The sequence below is a fragment of the Athene cunicularia genome (genome assembly GCF_003259725.1).
Source record: "Athene cunicularia isolate RWA chromosome 14 unlocalized genomic scaffold, athCun1 chr14_part1, whole genome shotgun sequence".
In the NCBI taxonomy this organism is placed as follows: Eukaryota; Metazoa; Chordata; class Aves; order Strigiformes; family Strigidae; genus Athene; species Athene cunicularia.
In genome coordinates, this window is record NW_020799118.1 from 12,303,296 (window position 1) to 12,324,250 (window position 20,955).

The 20,955-nt window shown below is 38.6% G+C and overlaps 1 protein-coding gene across 2 annotated transcripts in view; it reads left to right on the forward strand.

Moving 5' to 3' along the window:
• The window catches only part of USP22 (ubiquitin specific peptidase 22), a 70,987-nt gene that overhangs the window by 23,292 nt on the left and 26,740 nt on the right, over positions 1 to 20,955 (forward strand). For both annotated transcript variants that reach the window (XM_026858937.1, XM_026858938.1), the window contains one exon: positions 19,882 to 20,051. In XM_026858937.1, the coding sequence (XP_026714738.1) occupies positions 19,882 to 20,051 (170 nt within the window). The remainder of the gene's footprint in view (positions 1 to 19,881; positions 20,052 to 20,955) is intronic.

Sequence of the window (20,955 nt, forward strand, 5' to 3'; positions counted from 1 at the left end):
TGAAGTATTAGCTTGGGATCAGCTGGTCTCTGATTAGCATATGAAGTGACTTTGTGGCTAAAGATTGGTATATTAACAATAGGAAGAATTAGACTCCCAAGGCACATGGGTAATTAGCAGGAGCCACCTGGGATTCCCATTTGCAGTGTTGCAAAAAGGCAGAGGGGATAGCCTTTATAGGAGACTGAGCAAATCCTTTTCAGAAAGAATGATGAGGTGTGGGGGAGGTGGCAAAAACAATAGCTACATCGGAGTAGCAGGTGGTTTTTGCAGCTGTGCAACGCTAAGCAGTGTGATGTGACTAAGAGCAGCATGAGTGGAATAAATATTGCAGCAGAGCTCCCATGTAAAGGTGGCAAGGGAAGAGGAACAGTAGCCTGGAAAATATTTCTGTTCTCTAGACAAGCTACCAGGAGCGTTTCCACTTCTGTAGAAGTAGCGGTAACTTGAAGGTGTTGAAGACTACGTTTGTACTTGGAAGTTTTTTGTGAAGGTACCAGCTTTTTGTTGTACTTTCTCTAGTTTAATGCTACTGAAGGTAGCTTGGATGGAAAAGTGGAATGAAAAACATGGTTTGGTACAGCACCAAATTTTTAGCATTAACTTCAAGTTACTGATTTGTAAGCAGTAATACTTTTACATTTGAAATTTTGACCAAGTGCATCTTGAATAGAAGTCTTCCTGATTCTTAATTTTTTTTTTTAGACTGCTGTGTGGTGAAGGGAAACCACCTTTAAGACTACTCAGGTGAATGTTTCCTCTGTGACTATTTTTTTCACCATAATTAGAATGATAATTTGGTTGGAAAACTGTTCCCTAAAAGGTTGGATTAGTAAAATCAAAAAATGCCACCCTTTTATCAGAGAGATGCTTCTGTTCCTGTTTTACCTTGTCATGAGCTCTGAGTTGTTTTTTTCTAGGTCTAAAATTGATAAACCTGAGAGTAAAAGTAAATATAAAACCCCCTTTCCTCTCAAAGCTCCCAGGGAATTTTTAGAAAAATTCGAGGGTCGTGAATCTTCTAAAACATAAGCTGTGATTTACTTGCTGAAGCTTGTAGAGATTTGCTTTTAGAAAGTCTTGTTAAATTTTACCTATTTAGCAATATAAAATATAAAGCTTTCCTTTGCAAAAGGCTTTTCAAAAAGAAATTCCAGTTTTGATATTTCAGTAGCCTTTTTGTGTATTTTTGTTGTCTGAGAGCATGCCACCTAGTTTTCTAAAGCTGGGGCCAGAAAGCAGTTTGCATCACTGCTGTAATACCACTTTGTATGGTTTATCTTCACAGCAGTCATTGATTGAGTTATCTATCTATGATTTAATTACTCCTGGGTAAGCTTAGGGAAGATCACATTATCACCGAAGTCCCTACGTGTTTACCTGCTTGGAGTGAGGAAACTTCTGTTACAGAAACTTTTGTTGCAGAAAAGTCAGTCATCTTACCTTCATATTTGGAGAGTTTACTAATAAGCAGCACTTCCTCAGAATGCTTATTTGCTCCCAGGCTGGCTTCACTCAGGAACGAGCTATTGCCATCATAATATTTGATGGACTTTTAGGCCCTCTTGCAGAAAGGACATAAGCTGATGTCATTCAGTATGAGTTGTCCTCTTCACGTTTTCATTTCATGTCATGGTTTCACAAAAATATACACTTTAACAAACATTAAGAGAACCAAACTCTAAAATGCATTTCTGATGAAAGCAATACAGTATTATCTTTCTTCTTCCATGCTGGTGCTATGCTTTTAAGCAAAAGGATGAGCAGTATACTTCACCTAATACCTGCTGAGACAGAAGACATATGTTACAACTGAGGTAGACAGCTTTATTCTGTCAGAGGACAATTCTTTTTTTGTCTTCACCCTTGTGTACGCTTCTCCTTAATTCCAGCCACATGGTCCCACCCTCTCCTGGGCATTCACTCTTGCGCTGTCAAGCTGAATGCAGACTGTTGAGTTCATTAACCTGGCAGAAAGCATTGTGCTTTTTGGTGGTGGTTTTTGCAAGAGCAATGTTCTACCGTGTTACCGCACTGGCAAAGGTTCTGACACATGCACAAAGCTGGCGTGAGGAGGGGACGGCACAGGAATGGGGTGTCTGGCTGGAGGTAAGGGGGAACCTCCTTTTGCTGACAGCAAGGCTTGCTGCATCTAAGCCATAGTTTTGTTTGTCTACAGCAAAGCCAGCAAAGATTAACTACTCTTGGATTGTTACCTTAGTAAGGCTTGAAATTAGAGTAAGTCAGGAAGTAAATTTTAAACTTTTTAAAATTTAAACTTTTGGGGCTTTTTAGGATCCCATGTGAAGAAGACAAATTCTTTGAGAAGCTGGCATCAGTGATAATGTGGCCTATGTTGTTGCCTATTTAGCTTAATAGGTTTTTAAGTGAATATGACATAATCACATGAATTCCTTCTTGTCTTCAAAGATTCTGAAATCAGTTACGTCCTATTTATCAATTTACTTTTTTAAAATCAGTAGTAAGGCTGAAATCAAAATTACTTTTTTGGCTTACGCCGTTTACTGTTCCTGCTGTGGTATATATGGATAATGTCAAAGTTTATGGGTTTCCTTTTCAACCTTTATACACGGCCCCCTTCCCCAAGTGAAAAAAAAGCTCTTTGGAAGTAACTAATATAAAATGTTTGCCTGTCTTTTGCTTGATGATTGAAGAATAGTTGAAACTTGCAGGGCATGTTTTTCAGCTTGTAAAGATTAATGAAAGAAGTATACAGATTCCCTTTATAAAGAACTTTTTTTCCCCAAGGGTTTAGTCCTGCTTTCAAGTTAAAATACTGTAACAAGTTAAAGTATAAACCAGTTAACATCTCTTATTCAGGGAGTAACAGGCAATAGTAGTGGGATAGCTTGGAAAATAAAATTATATGTTCAAGGAAGTCATGGCTAGTTTTGGCTCTTGTTAGGCCTCACTGTATTTTTAAGTTGATCATCTTGTAGTAGTGTGTGGATTGTTGAAGAAACCACCAGACGTAACTTCTGTAGATCAGGAATGTTCTTAGCAGCTTTCAGAAATATGATACTTTGGGGTTTTTTTGCAATATCTGTGTACAGAATAAATGCCATGCCTTTGCTTTGTTTCCAGTACAAATTAACAAAATGTCAGAAAACAATTTTGAGGAGAAGTTACCTTGAAGCTTGAGCTTCGTGGTTGGTTGGCATTGAAAACAGCTTTTGCAGTGATGTGCTAAATGTGTTCTGGAGGAGATTCTCAGGTTCAGGGGTGTGCTTGCAGGCTTTAATTTGCGTGGCTTTATGTGGGAGTGGTTTCGTTTAAAACAGAATAGCAAGCTGAGTAGAACCTTCGGTTATATTTGTTTTCTGAGGAGTAGGGTGTTTTCATAAAGGTTTTAAAAACCTTTTTAAAAAATGTTTTTAAAAATGTGAATGGTTTGTCTTTTTTCCTTCCCTGTAAAGCTTGTTTTGTGTGTTTTATTAGTGTGTAAATAAGAGCAGAGAGAGACACGAATGTATAGACGTGTTCATAGCTGAAATAATAAGCATCAAAGTTTATAAAGCTGGGATTCTAATCTCCAGGGATATTTTTCTCAAATACAGCCTCTGCAGACTGTACAAAGTTAAAACTACTTGTATGTGAAATAAGCAGATTGCAGTTGAGGTTGAATTTTTCTGTTATCTTGTCTTGGAAAATTGCCATTTATATTACGTGCTTAAAAAAATACTTAAATTTTGTAACTCTAGGTGGCTTGGGGATTTGAGACAAAGGAAGGTACAGTGTCTGTGTTCACAATGTGAAATTCCTTAGAAGACAGGGTTCTTAATCCAGGGCTTGGATCATGTTCCAGACTTCTAACTCAAACCTTATTTTTTTAATTCTGAACAGTGGATCTATGGTTGTTAATGATTCATACACATAATTTTTAGTTTACAGATAGTGTTTCAGTTTGACTTTTCTAAAATAGTGTTCTGCACTTCTTCGGGTGAAACTTCATCATTTGGATCCAGCCAGGTAGCAGCACAAAAAAAGCCTCCTTTTCTTTTTTTTATTTCCCTCCTAGATGCTGATTCAACTTTCAAGTGTAAAATGTTTGCTGACTCAATTATTTGTCTTGCCTATCTCTCTAATGGCAGTTAATTTTTCTTCCTGTGCTGTGCTTTTTTCACTAAGTCATTATATAACTTCAATATGCAGTCAAAACATTAGGCTTTTAACATGAAAAATATAGTAAATGTTAGTCACTTGTCATCATCTGCTTGAATAGGTTTTTATGGGAACGGGCGGTTTCTTATCAAGAAAAAACCAACAGCAATATATAGCCAGAATTTGATTCTGGCCCTCTGAGCAAGACACCTTTATTTAGATAAATTATTTTTTGTTTGTTTAAAATTAAAGAAAATTTATCAGGGCATTTCTTTAAGTAGTGGTTAACTGGCTTTAAAAAAGAAAACAGTGGATGCTTACAGAAAAACAGATATGTGAAGTGCTTGGCTTTCTGAAATGTCAGAACAGACAGCAGACCTTACCCCTCCTTGACAGCAAGTACATCTTTTCTTGACCACACTACACCAAGCTAGACTGTTGCTCTTTTTGTCAATATCGATCATGCAGTCATCCTCTAAAACCCAAAGCCTTTCTTGAAATGGAGGGTATATTTTCTCTGTACAGTGGTGCAGTCAATGCAAAGATACTTTCATAATCTCTAAATCAAGAGCCAGATAAATTCGGAATTAGCCTGTGTCGTTACACTTATTACAGCCTTAACTTGTGCCTGTTGCGGTGTCATGGGCAGAGATGCACCCTTAGCCCAAGAAGGTTCTTTTTCTTAGTATTAATAAAACCCAGCCCAAATCAAAGAAACAAACTTTACCGCTGTATTTTAACCTGATTAACTCCGTGCCATTATGGAGAGCATGGCATTTTCAACAAGGCCAGTAATCTCCATCTCAGTTTTGTTCTTTTGTGGATTGCTTTTGGGTTATATTTACTATGACCTTCCATTCTGCTCTTTCATATCTGCTTTCTAGGGTTGGGCTTTGTATGGACAGAAGGTAGATACAGTATATACTGAAACTAGGGATATGCATAAACAGCATGTGGCATGGTTTGTGTGTTGTGGATTGTTGGAATAGCTCTGTGCCAATTCATCAACAATAATTTGTGCATATTAATATATCTGGATGCGTTTAATTTCATTGGCAGTTAGCCTGCTCCTTAAGTTATTAATTTGTGAAATCTGTTTTGAGGAAGGGTAAAAACTTGTAGGCAGCATATGGTGTGATATTGGGGGGAAAGGACGGCTGCGGGTGTGAATTTTATTTTGTCAGTTTAGTGGGAGTACCTCTTGTTCTTTAAAGATGCCATCTGCACAGGATTCTCACTGTAAGTCTTATGCTTCTGTGCAGATCATGCAAGATCTCACTGAGCTTTTAAGTTTGCCTGCTTTGGGGGAGGGCAAAGAGAATATTTTATTCTGTGCCACCTTTTGAAGTATTTTATTTTGTATAAAGGCTTTTTTCTTTGCCATCAAGTTGCCATATAAAAAGACCTTGAAGGGTCTACAACTTAACTAGCTTTTAAAGGCTAGTCGTCATAATACCCTGTACTGACCATTCAGTCGTTTTGACAAACACAGTTCCTGTTCTTTGCCTACTGCCGTTCTTTTCTTGACGCTAGATGTCTTCTATCTGTTTTCCCTGATCTTCCTGTAATTATCACATTAATCATTATTTTCATGCTCTGGTTCATAGGACTTTAATGCCTTCAACTTTGTTTTGTAGGGTGTGTGAGATGGGGCAGCTTCTATTTCGGTTACATGGTTGCTGTAGGAGCTTCTCCATACCTTTATTGTATATCTGAGTGTACAACAAGCACCACAGTTGTAAGGGGTCTGGATTCATTGTTGAACTAAGGCATTTTGTGCAATGCATATACCTATTTGTGGCATTTCATGTCACGTTTTCTGCTGTGCAGAAATAAGTGCCTTTTTTTTCCTCTAGCTCATGATGTGATGTGTGCTTGGAGTGCATCGGGTTTCATCTTTCTCCTCCAGCCAATTGATCATCATGTGTTACAGGCATCAGATAATCAAATCTATTACTACGTATCAAAGCATTATGTGATTATTTCCAGTGCCATATATGAAAGATGTTTTCTTCTCTTGCATGTTCTGAATATTTGAGATCCAGATTGTATGTATGCATTCCCCAATGTGTTCACTTACTGCTAAGAGATCCTGACAGAGACTGGATCAGGTTGAGGCACAACAGACAAAATTTGTTCAGTGGGTCTTGATATGCCAAGATAAGAATTCAGAGAAGTTTGGTACAAGTTCTGCTGAAGAACTTAATGTCTCTTTCAGTTTTACTCATTTCAGCTGAGAATCAAATAAAGAGAAATGATTGCCATTAATATACATGCTGTAGAGCTTTCTAGTTTTGAGAATGCGATGCACTGATTTCTTCTTGAGATACCTGAGAGAAAAACAATTCTGCAATGCAGATGGTCAGTAAAAATACAGAAGATAAATTCTTATAACCATAATTTCTTACATTTTTCCATACTCCTGAAGGAAAAAAAAAAAGAGGCCTTTATTTTCAACGTGCTCATGGGTCCTCTCCCTGCTAGGTGACTTACCAAGAGGCTCAAAATTAATCTTGCATATTGCAGAGATCCTTGGCTTTAGCTCTCCTTTCCCCTCCTGCCCTACATTTATTTTAAACTTAAGCTTAGCTATGGAAGACAGTAATTTCACATAGATGCCTATTACATTTATATTTTAAAATCAGTTTTTCAACACATCTTGGCCAGGAAAAATTGCTTCTGGAATATTTTTTTTTACTCTACCTAGATGAAAACTCAGTCCTTGTTGAACTTGTCACATGGAACTTTGTGTGGTTGTATCGGGATTGTTGTCATGCTCTGCAGCTACAAGACAGCAAAACATTTACTCTAAAGTATTTTTGCTTGTATTCTGATCTGTTCCTTGTTACTATAATTGTGATCAATTTGGGGGCACATTGGCTAGATATTGCCCACAGAAGGCTTTTGTCTAGCCATTATCTTTTCCTCCCTGTGGGGAAGCGTATGGAGAAGTAAAATGACTCATGCCACTCAGGTGCCCAGAGATTTCTAGTGGAGAAAACCAATGATACCGCAGCATCTTGGACAAGTTGTCTCCTCCCTCATTTTAGGAGCTTTTGTAAAGCTATTGCTATTTGAAGTATTAACCACAGGTATTCTATTTCAGAAGTTCTACTACTACTAGTTGAGGAGCTTGTGTACAGATTTCATGGTGTGTGTATATCTTCCATATTAATGTTGCTGCAGTTCTTAAATTCTGCATTAATTTATTGACTATGATGACACTGGAACATTTCAGAATACAAGTGCATTGGGATATTGCAAGATTTCATCACTGAAGAGTTTTAAGAACAATTCAGGGAAACATTTATGAAGAATAATTTAGTAGTGTTAATTCTGCCTTGACGTAGCGGGATAGCCCAAGTGACTTCTCAAGATCTTCTACAGCTATGTTTCCTGTGATTTTAGTGGAAGATTGAATGCGCTTTTCAGTGGCCTGGTAAAAAACACTTCGTTTTGTTTGGAAGCATGTTTCTTAATTTAAATACCCAGGGAAGAAATAATTGCAGTCCCTTGTCTTGCTTGAAACAGCTTCTGTATTTACAGAGACTGTATGAAAAATTAACTTTAAGAGGTTTGTTTGTTTGTGTTGCCAGATATTTTAGGAATGCTGACTCACTTTACCAGGTCGAGGGTGTGCACACATGAGCCAATTACCATCAAATCAGAAGGATGAGAACGAAAGGACATCTAGTGCTCCTACCTCATCTGTGTGCTTGGTCTTAACCCAAGCATATAGTTACTGCAAAGTAAATGACAGGCTGTAACCTCACAGCCCGGCTTACCATGGCCACACCATTAAAAGAGATCACTTGCCTTGTTTGAAGTGCTTTAAGCCTGGAGAGACAGAAATAAAAATAAGCATAATTGGTCAGTTCTATTCTGGAGAATCAGAGGCACACAGTGCTTGCACACTGCTGAACTACAGCCATCTACAGGTAAATGAAACTGTAGAGAGTGTGCCCTAAGGCAAAGAATGGAAACTCCTCTAGGCTGTGAAATGGTTCCTTGTTTTGGCACATTAGTTTGTGAATTGGTTCAAAGATGGACATATTGTAAGTATAGTTTAGAGAGCACTTTGTGTCTGGCACACTGTGTACACTCAGGAATCATTGTCTGGCTTGGGGGTTTTGTTTCATCTCTGCAATCATAATATAAAATGCTACACTTTCTGTGTTTGATCATGCTCTTGGTAACTTGTTTGATCCATTTGCCTCAAGGATGTCGCTTGCCCTTAGGTTCTTCCAACAATACATGTCTGAGTAGCATGTGTGGAAAGGTTGATCTGTTGCTCTGAGAAAGAATCGATAGTAAAACTGCCTTTGGTAGTCATTGCTTAGAGATGTGCATTTTTCTCACAAATCCGTCAAAGTTCAGGTAACCTTTCTTGAATCTCATCTCTGTTTGTTGCTGATTATTTCTGTATCTGTACTAGAAATTATTTATTTAAATAAGCTACAAACATGTATCTCACGCTGGGTCTTTAGTCCAGTGTTGTGTAAAAGTTCTGTGATTGCTTTTAATTGAAGGTATGGCATGATACGATGCAGGGACACTGCAGAGCTCCTCCAGAATTGATTTATAGCACTGCTGATAGCTGCAAACTTAATTTTTTCTTGACACACACTAGCAGGTATGACACAAAGGAAATTAAGTGAAATACCAGATCCAGACGATCTCTTTGCATTATCCTGTGACTCTTTTTTTGCGTTACTGAAATGAATGAATGATGCATTGAGCCACAAATACAAACGCTCATATGCAGAATATATATGAAGTTTAAAAATGACATTGGACATAGTTAGCAGCCCTGACTGTAGAGCAGCTGTTACCTGTTCTCCATCCCTTCCCGAGAGGCAGCAGGGCAGTTAGTTTTGGTTTCCAGAGCCATGTGGTAGGAATAGGGATACAGGCATCAGGGCTATGGGTGTCTTGCTACTCAACCTATGGCTTTTAGATAACTGCCTGTGCTGGAAGGTTGTTACAGGAGAGAGGATATGAGGGCTGACTGTCTCTGAGACACCCAGCAGTTCCTCCATCCCTCTCATTCTGGCATTGGCCTTCTGTCCTGACCCACAGTGAGCTGTTCGAACCTGCTCAAATGGGTCAAAGACTCATCACTGTTTGCAAGTGATGAGTTCATCCCCTCAGGGTGAGACTACTTTTCCTGTCAGATGGGCAAGGTGAACTGTATCATGGTGGATTCGAGCAGATACCAGCTCAGTGCAAGGGGAACATCCCTTTTGGCATTGGTGAGCTGTTAGATGGGCTTGGCTGTCATGTGAATGCCCTCACCTTCCCCATCCCTGTCAAAGCTCTTGCCTGTGTTTTGTATCACGCTGTAGTATTAATCTGGATGTGTGAACAGTCATGGGATGAAAAAGTGGAGGGGACGTTACACACCTCTTCAGAGTCAGGGTCAGTGTACTGGGTTGTTCCTGATGGCTGACAGCTGCTTTTGGAACCACTCCAACAACTGGGAGTCCCAAAATCCCTTGTTGCAGTGTTTTCTAAGTATGAGAATTATTTTAAATATCTAATTAAATTAAACTTCTTGTGAGCTCAGTCTTTTTTTTTTTTATTATAGCTTTGGTAGGCCACAAGAGTTAATTACAGTCCTCTTTGCAGTGGCCTGTAACATACTTGAAAATTGTCAGCCTGGCTGTGCCTACATCAGTAATATCTTTTTTAATTAACTCAACCAGTGGGTTATTCAGTTGTTTCTCCAGTCTCAAATATTAATTTCATGCAAATTTTCACTCATGTTCTTCGCTTCTTCTCGGTTTGCATAGATCTGTTTCTAAAATGGGTGCTCAATTCTAGACATCATACAGCTGAGGTTTCCCTGTCACCAGGGCAGAGTAATTACCTTCTGGGCCTTTTCATATTCCTGCTAAGTTTCAAAATGCTCTTTGTCTCACAACTGCGGCACAGTATTAAGTCATTTAGGTTGAGTTGCTGTAGCCATTGCTCCTTATTTTGTGTTTGTCCACTTAATTTTTCTTGTTTCCTGCTTCACAGTTGTTTTTATTGAATTTAATTGATTTCAGATAGTTTCTCACATTAAACAAGTTGCTCTTGAATTATTGTTCTGTCTTCCAATTACACTTGCACTATCTTGATGTAGTTTGTCCTTTCTCTAAGTATATATTATGTGATGTCCCCAAAGCTATTGAATAAAAATAGTGAGTGCAATCAATTCCCCATTAACTAAGAGGGGTGGGGACAAACTAAATGCTGGAAAAACATTATTGGTGTCTCAATCCACACTAAGTCAATGCAAATTGAGCTTAGGCTCAGAGCAGCATGAATGTGCACAGTGTCAGCGTGGGTCTGTAAACAGTATGAACATGTTCACATGGCGCTGTGCCCAAGGTAATGAGCCTTCCAAGAAGTACTGGGGAATGCAGTGCAGAGGCACTAAATCTGGTTGCATAAAGAATGTAACCACATTTGCTTGGTCTGGGCTACTTAATCTTGCCTGTACAGAGCGAGTGCTGTTGTTTTTACATTGTGGTATGGGTGAACTAGATCATCCTCGTAGATATGCTAGAAAATATGTTCAACTTTACTGCTGAACAGATGCTACAAACATTGCCATGTGTATATCCTGACAATTTAATGTAGGTAGGTTGTTACCTATTGGTAACTTTTCATGGTTTTTTTTGTGTGTTAAGGGAGAAAAAGAGTAAAACCAATGACTTTTGAATGGTAATCCTAACACAGCATAAAAAAGAATAAATCTGGAAAGTCTCCTGTGAAGTTGAGGTCACTCCAGCATGGCCCAGTTGCACACAAATATGCCAGAAATTACTGAAAAAGAGACTTCAAGTTGCCATGTGAGCCTGAATGAAGTTTGGGAGTGTTTAAGTGTTGCGTTTAAGTCATAACACTTAACATGAGATTTTTCTTACTGACAGCAAAAGTGGGAAATATGATCTGACATGTTCTGGGGGTTTTTTTGAACCAGTTGGTAATCTGAAAGGTGGGGAATTGACGCTCTGTTCTAAAAGTAAAACCACCCTTGACCGGGAATGAGTACCTTAAGAAAAATAAGTAAATGGCAGAGCATCTAGTTAAGGTCACAACTTGAATTCAGTGCATGGGATATATTTCCTTGGGCTTTTTCAAGTTCTCAGTTGCTCTGCTATAGAGCAAATAGTGTCTGACCAACCCATCTTTGTCTCAGGTAAAGTTGTGTTAACAGGTAAACAGATCAGTAATGAGATTGAATTCCACTTAGTCTGTACAGCAGTGACATACCTAAACAAAGAACTTTCTGGGTTTGGGTGATTCATCTTGTCTTTGTCTACTGGTGATACATCCAAGGAAGAATACTTACTATGTTCTGTTTCTTTCAACAGTTCATGATTTTGCTATACATGTGCCATTCAAGGCGCGTAGTTCTCTCTTCTGCTGTTCCATCCTCTGTAGCTGGACTCCAGGATTTTCAGCTAGAAACAAACTCAAGGACAGTTTCCTTTTGTACACATAAGCAAACTTTTCTCTATTGAGCAATCTGTTATTTCAATAGGAATGGAAAAAATGCAGTGATACAGAATCCTTTTGCCAGAAATTAGAAGGTTAAAGATGGATTTTCATTTAGAATGCAAATACTTCTTTTTCCTAAGATTTTTTTTTTCCTTCCAGAAAGCCTTTTCTGATGTAATTGCCTTTCTGTCTGTGTTGGTGTGGGTAAACTTGTAGTTTATAGTGCAGTGCATAATGCAGTGTATCTAAAATAGTCCTATAATTTATTTTCTCCCTATTAACAGGAGTTGTTTTTTATAGTCTTATACAGACTGGTTCTGTTTTCAGTGTCTTCCATGCTTTAAATTAGTTTTTTTATCTACCTTGGTTCTTATGTTAGTTTCCCAGAAGGGGGACACACACACATGCCAACGTTAGGTTAGTATGTGTAAGGAAAAAACCCACCTCATTCTTGTGTATTTGGGTAGGGTAAGCAGTGGCAATAAATACAGAAAAAATTACTTTCTATTCTAATCTCAGTACTCTACAGAATGGGCTTAATTTATGGTTCCCCCAAATGATGTGTGCGCAGATCAAATATTTAAATTGAAGAATGTGTCTTTCAACTGTACCAGAATGGATGTGTGTGTCTGTTAGGACTTCTGGATGAAAAGGGCTGGCTTTTTGTTTGACTCCTGTCAGTGCCACATGAAAGTATTTGTAATTAAAGCAGGAAAAAGAAATCCAAATTTTTTATAATTGTTATCTAAATACTATGTACTCTGTCATCCTCCCAAAACTTCAGAATTCAGCATGGCCTGTGAATCTTGATGTACACACACATATATATACACCTGATATTTAATAGGTATTTTTAGATAACGGCATAATATAATATCAGAAAAATATTTTATTACTATATATAACATATATTGAAAAAGTGAAAACATGTATCACATCTCTTTTCATATTGTTAAGAAATGCAGGTCTAGAACTCTCTTCTTACTTGTGATTTAAAAGGTTTCACTTAAAAGTCAGAGCAGAAGAGTGAATGAAGTTCTCTAGGTTGTGCCTCTTGGTGACTGAATAGCTTGAGGGGGCAGGGAGAGTGGGTGGGTGGTGGTAGTGGTACAGCTCAAGAAAGGTGGTATGTTTCAGAAGCGATTTATAATGATTCAAAATGAGCAATGACTAACCCAGCAACCTTCAATAACTGGAGAAAAGGAGCCAAGTTAGAAAAACAAACATGGGGAACTTCAGCACATATTCACGTGGTTCAGCAGTAACCCAAAGAGGAAAGATTATTGCCCTGAGTGTTCATCTTAATTTTTTTGATCTATCATGTAATGCCTTGCTAACTTTTTTTTTGTCAAAAATACTCTGTTTAAAAAAGAGTCTCTGATTAGCCAGTCTGAATCTGAGAGTCAGTTTGGAGAGCACTTACTCAAGCAGCTGCCCCAGCTTACCTGCTGGGGATCCTTAAGTACCAAGGAAGAGGGTGGCAATAAGCAGTCCGGTTTGTAACCGCTGTGTACTGCTCAGCTGCAGGACAGAGCAGGATGCATTTAGTGAGGAAGAGCCTTGGGAAGGTGGGTTTGGTGGGAAGTCGGGGTGATAAGCCTGCTAGACGAGTGAGGGTCAGGACACTGAGGAGCTGCAGCCTTAGATCAGTGTCCCTGATCTCGCTGCTCAGCACCGCTTAGAGCGGGTGGTCTCCTCATCTTTGTGGTGGTCTCTAATGTTACTGGGTTTGCTCTTGTTAGGGAAGCTTCTAGAACATTTGTGGAGTTCATTTATTATATTTTTATGTATCTGGATCGCACCACATCTTTTTTCATTCATTCAAGTGAATTGTTTTAATCTAGTCTTCCAAAGCTACGTAACCATTTTTCCTTCCTAGTACCGTTTCTGTTTAGTGAGGGATTTTTTTTGTGTAGCTTGATGATTATATAAAATTGAGAGGGGTTCAGTGTAGGAATACGCAGTGTTTTCAAGCTTAGTCTCTTGCAAATGTCTATTTTCTTGTTTGCAACTCAGCAGTTTATAACTGCTGAGCATATTGAGTGGTTCCTATTATTTTAGCGTTATGCATTTTCTTTAACAAGTTTCTCCTATGTTTTATGTCCTGAATTTTTACCCTTTTTGGAAAATCTTTTGGAATGACAGAGTAGTTTTGCCATTGTGCAGGCTTTTTCTTGAACATAAGATACTTCAACCAGCACTGCAGTAGCTTACTCCTATTGTAGGTATTTGGCAGGCCCACTATTAACTGATTTGGGGTGGGGAAAAGAGGTGGAGGTGGTGTCAAAAATGTGTCATTAAAAAAAAAAGCTGACAAAGATCACCACTGACTTATTGAACGAACTCTGTTCAGATTTTAATGTCCATGTCTGTTGAAGTATCCTCTCGCCAGCAGTAAGACTGCAAGACCGCCTCTGACTGCCTATGGGACTCACCACAAAGTTGAAACTTCTGCGTTGCTGTTGCTGGCTCTATGGTCTTAGACCTGCACTCATGAGAGACCACCTTCATTTCTATTCAACAGCAAATTCTGTGCAAGTATGTAACTTGCTGCAAAACCATTGCTCTGTGCATATTGCCTTTAACTTGCTTCTAGGCAGAGCATATTTGTTTCAGGGTTATTTTTAGTAGGTTTTGTCCATATTCTGAATTTTATAGATGTTTCAAAGTTTGTACTTGCAGAACTTTTTGCTTAAATTCTTTTCTCAAACTCACTACATCTTCTTCAAGTGGTACTGCTGACGTGACCTAAAAACTAACAGGATATTCTGGGGGCATTTTTAACTCTTCAAATCTATGCAAAAGGGGATGGGGAAATCCCCAAACATTTCATGCAGTTCTGTTCTATATACAATTCTCTAACAGGCACTGGAACCAAAGCCCGTAGCAAAGCCCTCCCAGTTGCTGCAGGCTTCCTCCTAGCAAAGCATTACAGCATAGTCGCTGAGGGGTGTTTCAGCTCAGCCATGTCCCAGGTCACAGAAATGTTTTCCATCCTTCTGTGTTCTTCATCAAAGCCCTTTGGGATCCATGTTATTTTTGGTTTAAAAACCAACCAAGCAAAACCCCCAGTTTCTCTCTTGATATTTTTCTGCAATATAAAGGAGACATAATACCTAAATATGGTGGCGTGTTATGGGAGGAATAAATTCATGCTTATGTATGTATGTATGCCTTGTACTTTTCCCACCATTTCTAAGATACAAGATGTGGCTGGCAGAACTCAGGTTAACTTCAAGATAACTTTTGAGAATTTTATGTCAAAATTTTCCTATTAAAATATTAGGAATAAACAAAGGAAAAGATTCAATTCTTTACAAATTCCAAAGAAAGCTATAAAACTATTTGAATTTAAAGAATGCAACTTAGACTTTTTTGGAAATTCAGGTTGTGCTCAAACACCTTTTTTTGTTTCCTGACACCCCCTCCAATTATTTTTTTTCTTTTATGGTAGATTGCATGCCGTGTGTCTGCTGGAGGTAGAGATGTTCAGTTAAGTTAGTTTTTAAGATCGCATGGTTGAAACTTTTTCATTTAACATAGCTGTGGCAGAAGTTGATATAGCTTTTTCTTAGTGTTGTGAAAGTAATAACTGAGTGTGTCATTGGTAAGTTTGTAAAAAATGTTCTGTAAGAACCTCTGAAAAAACCTTTTCTCATACATTTGGCTCAGTGTTCCTGCTCCTGCAGTTACCTGTGGGTTTCCTGCAGCCACTGAGAAGGGATGCTTCAGCTGAAGTGATGTTAAATATTTTTTTGATAACTCACGTGATAAATAGTTTCACAGAATGTCATGCATTTTCCTGCGTAGACTTGTAATTTTGTGTATCTGCATACTGCTGCTTTTTGAAATGAGGGGTTTTTTAAATTATTATTTCAAAAGGGATTATCTTTTGAGAACAATTGCTGTAAGTAACCCCATTAGCAAAACGGTGCTGCTTCTGGCATGCAAATGGAACAATAGCGTATTGGCCTGGCTGGGGCTGGTGTTTGTAACAGATACATTCTGGTAATTTGTGGTATGGTCTGCACCTGAAACTTGAGAACTGAGGGAGAATTTGGTTTTAGTTTTAGGTATTAAGAAGTAGGGCAGTTCTCCCTTGAAATCCAGTTTCCGAAAGGTGCTCTTAAATGATGTTGCAATTCCTGTTGTATAAACATAGGATGAAAACCCAAATTGTTCTAGAAATTTTCATTGCCATGTTACACTGTTTGTTTCCAAGGGTTATGTTGAACTCTCTTTAAATATTTCAGTGAGCACTTCCTCAGCTTGCACTGACTTTTGATACTGTCTGATGGAGCTTCAGGGAAACATCAACACCAGATGGGAAACTGGGAGGGCTGGGAGTAGAGGACAAAAAATCGCTCTAAGGTGTTGCCAACCTGTGTTTAATGTAAAAAGGATCTCAAGCTGGCTATGCTTTAATGCATCTGAATGATTTCCTGATTGGCTCACAAAGTTGAATTATATAGTGGTCTATGTTCTTGCTTCCAGAACCTTCATTCAAATAAATCACAGGTTTCTTTGTGGTAATATTTGTGCAGACTGGTTTGCTTGCTGTCTTTCCTATCCCAGCATGACGCCTAGGTTTTAGAGAAAAACAGAACCTCTTCCAGGAGAGCAAAATAGGCACCTGACTGTTTTTTCTGTATTTTTATATTCATGTGTGGTCCTCTTATTTCCCGCTTCCCCACCTCTAATAGCTATACAGTTGCATTTCACAGAGAAGTGGAATTTCCTTATCTTGTTTTGGTCTTTTCATCTCACCTGCGTGGGTGGACTTGCAGAACCAGTGTTCTAGGTCTCCTTGCATCACAACAAGTGTTGCTACCCAGTATTGCAGATCCATTACTCTGAGCATCTGAAAAAACAAAACCCGTTACTGGAAGAAGATTGAAGAACTGAAGCTGACAAAGGTAAGCCAGCTGCTTAGAACCTAGTTTTGAGACCAAATATACAAAGAATTTCCCACATGCATTTACCTGTGTTCAAGGCATTGCAGAAGTAGATTTCTTGCTTCTTTGCATACACCCTGCCTGCTCAGCATGTGACAGAATGAGAATAGTGGTCATACACCATACATGATGTTTAAAGGGTGTTTTCTTCTTTACATGACAATTTTGTCTTGACAGCAATATTAATTTATTACAATATTTACATTTACATCAGCAAGGTTCAGAAGTAAACCAGTGCTTTTCTCCTAACTATACGTACCACAAGAGCACACATCTGTGTATAGAATATGTATGTATCTCACTCGTTACTGTTGCTTATTTCAGAAGCAGTTCATAAAAAACAGACATAAAGATAATACTACGAAGCACAGCAGAGATCTGCGAAGTACCACAGCTTTATTACTAGAGGTTGGATCCTATTTGGCAGTCCTTAAAAGAGTTAGCCCACTCCAGACAAATACTGTCCACTGATTAGATGATAGTGGAGACAACTGTTGATGCTAGCAAAAGTGGACTGCTGCATTTGAGATTTTGACACATTATTTTTCTGTTAATTTATAACCCACGCATCACAATGCCGAGTATTCCCATTAAATATTGCCAGGCTTTGTTAGTGGGGAGGGAATAGGTGTGGCAGACACAAGTCTTTTACATTCTTAGCATTTTATTGACCAGAATGCTGTATAGGCTTTAATTTTTAGCTATTTTTCTTTCCCACAAAACTCATTTTTTCCCATAAGTTAAGCACAAGAGGATGTGTTGTTCTGAGTTTTCAGCTTTTTAGTTTACGTACATCAAGTTTTTATGTTTTCCAAGATGCTGCGATTAGTTACGCAGTATCTTTAGCTGTAGTTCAGTGCATCATCCCTGTTTCATTTCAAACATCAGTTTAAGAGGCAGTATAGCAGCTGCAGTCATTGCCCCCACGAGGATAAGATTGATGTATGCTCCTTGATGTTTTTCCCGTTTCAGCCAAGTAAATTCTCATGTCTTGCTACATTCACCATTTTCTGATTTTTATTAGGGTTTGGAGTATTCACGTTTCAGCCTTGTCTGTTTTGCAGGTTACTTTGTCTCGGTTCATTCAAGTGAAGTCATAGCATATGAAGCCCTCCGTTTAGACTCATGAAAAACTGACACCAAGCGACCAAGCAAGTAGAGCAAAGCAAGAGAACCTTCTGATTCTGATGCCTGTAACTAGTCTTCTGGTGGCAACTTTGAGGAAGATTTGATTCTTGTGGTCACAGGGAAAGGAGGTCCAGCCACAGGCATGTAATAAATGATGCTTAATAAATGATTCCAAAAAGCTGCCTTTATGTGTTTGCTTTTACTTGTGATTGCTCAATTAGATATCAAAAAGTGATAGGGCGAGTTTCTAGAGGTATTACCAGTTTTCCACTAGTATTCTGCGCTGTGCAGGCTGACTTGAATTCTGACGTTAACCAGAGGGACTGAGTTTTCTAGGAGAAATAGGGAGACTCTTCTGCTTCTCAGAATACACTGGTGCATCTCAGGCATGTCCAGGGAGCCTTATGGGCTGTTTGCACAGTCTGATTTAAATAAAACCAGTAAGTTTTAAATGGAAAATACAGGGGAGAGGTAGGTAAGAGGGACTGACCAAACATTTCTCCACTTGCACACCATGAACACTTTCTGTGGTGATATTGTTTGCAGAGACACATAGACTGGGGATTGAAATAGATAGGATTGTGTACAAACTTGAAGCATCACACTGTATTTCAAGGTGCTACAAGAAATTAACTATTTAACACTTCACTAATATTGTGCGTACACTTGTTGCCTCCCAGCATGAAAATAAAGCCAATAATTGCAGTAAGCTTCCTGCCCAGTAGAATTTACTGTAATATAATGAGAAACTCTGTCCTGCACTTTGAATAAACAGAAGCAACAGGAAGCTGTTGGAAGGACGGTGTTGCATTAGATAGAGGGGGAAAAAAACCCCCAACTTTTAAGAGGGCTCTGTGTCCATCACCTACAGCCCAGTATGCAGTTCAAGCTGATGTAGTGCCGTTTCTCTCTGGTAACATAGCAACTGGACCACACCTCCTCCTGCTGAAAGATGCTAAAGAGCCCTTTGAGCACTATCTGGTGTACTGCAAGGGAACTGCACCATTTTTAATTACCACAGAATTGCCAGCTGATACTTTTTTTTTTCCCATGGAACGGCAAGGAAATTCTTCGTTCTCTGTCAAGTAATCCTGTTTTTTCGTTTACTGTTTGTGTAGTAATCCCATTTATATTGCAGAAGAGGACTATGTTAATTTTAAATTATTACCAGAATTGTATCTATCAGTGCATTTTTATCTTGTTTCAAAGTAAGTTTTTGATTAAAAATAAGCATTCTTGTCCACCTGATGCTCTTCTCGTTTAGCACTCCTGTATGGTGGTATTATGTTAACATTTTGGAAGAATACTCAAGGATTTGAGCATGTTTTTCTTCTCACTTAGACTTTGCAAATGACTGAAAAGCTTTCCCCACTCCTAACCTCTCTTCTGTTGTGCAACAAAAGAGCTTTCCTTTAAGCATCTTGGTTTCCAAGCACAAGAAATCGTCTCTGGGCATTACTGAACGTTTGACTTAAGGTGTGATGAATCCTCTTATGCCAAGTTGAATTTTTTGATGTATACTGTAGATTAATGTTTAACTTAGCTAAAACAAGTGTGAAGCTAGTATTGTTCAGAGTTTCTCCTTTAAGGTTTTGTTCGGACCTCGGGTTTTGTACCAAAAAAAATATGCTAAGTCTGCATTGGATGTCCCAGCCTGACTTTGTTTTGTCAAGGCTGTTTCCTTTGCTTCTTGTCTTAGAAAGATGATCATTGCATTACAACAATACAAAAATCTTACTCTGGCTTCGTGACCTGCATGTGGGAAAGCCTCTTAAACTATCTGAAAACTTATTTATTGATTTATTTAAATGTATTGGTTTCTTACTGTAGTGACTTACCAGTTGTTGTCATTGCACTTTGGTATCAGCCTGGGGAGGGGGCATGTTTTGGTGAGTGTGGCAAAACAGCCATTGCAAAACAATGCTATTGGTGTTGCTGTACTTTGACGTTTCCTTTTTTCTGAGAATTTAAAAAATTCTATTGTAGTTCAGAAAACTTGTGGCAGCTTGTGACTTCAGTACATCAAAACCAATAGCGTACCCGAAACAGTTAAAAGCTGTGTACTTGGAGCTGTGCATATACAGTAAATCTCTGGCAATATTGTGAAAACTATATAAAAATGCAAATATACCATTTTGTTAACTTGATAATGCTTATGCATCCCCTCCCCCTTCTGTCTTTATAGGTCTACGAGGGCTAATCAATCTTGGGAACACATGTTTTATGAACTGTATTGTCCAGGCACTTACCCACACTCCACTGCTGCGAGATTTCTTCCTCTCCGACAGGCATAAATGTGAAATGCAAAGCCCCAGCTCATGTCTGGTCTGTGAAATGTCTACGCTTTTTCAGGAGGTGAGTGTTGCCTGCCGCAACCACATTGCCTTCCCACAGAAGCTGGCTCTTTCTTACCCCTAAAGGGATCCTATGCTATTTGCAGATATAAAGGGAATGCAAATTATGTTTCCCCTCAAGGTGTGGCAAAACAAAGCAGTAAAGATTAAGTGAGACCCTACTCTCAAAAATAACCAACTGCTGAAAAGGAAATTATTGGCCTTTTAAGTCCTATTCTTAAGTCACCCTTGTTTAGGCAAAGCTGGTATTGGAAATAATTACAGTGCTGCCTGCTCTTCTGAGACTGATCTGCAAGTCTTTAGTCTTAAAAGCTGAATGTGTGCTTTAATTAAAGGTGCAAGTTGTAACTGGAAAATATGTCACAGACTCTTTAGGTGATAATGGGAGTGAGAATAAAGCAATAGTATACAGCCTTGTGATTTAAGGCCCTGGATTATGTAGGTCTGTATAAATATTTTAAGGATCTTTATTCAGTGCTTTCTAACAAGGAGAAACATCTTTGCTACCATCTCTTATGTGGAAACCCATTAATGGCCAGAAGGATGTAGAAAAGGGAACGTATTGGTACAGTTTGTACCTTCTATGTACAAGCTCTTCTTTCCCTTTCTCACTCAGGTAACTGGCTTTTCAATGTATCTTTCACTGTAGGTCTAGTCTGTGCTGCATGACACAGGCACGTTTTTTTCTTAATAAATAATCAAAGAGCTTTATTAACTATCTTAGTTCCACGTCAGTAAAATAAGGACTGTGGCTAGACACAGGCTTCTAATTTTAAGATGATTCTTTAAAACAAAACAAAACAAATAAATCCAGTTCTGTGTGTTTCCCTCAGTGATAGATCTGCTCTCTTGGTAAGGAAAAAACACCAACCACACCAACACACACACACCCCCACCCCCAATGG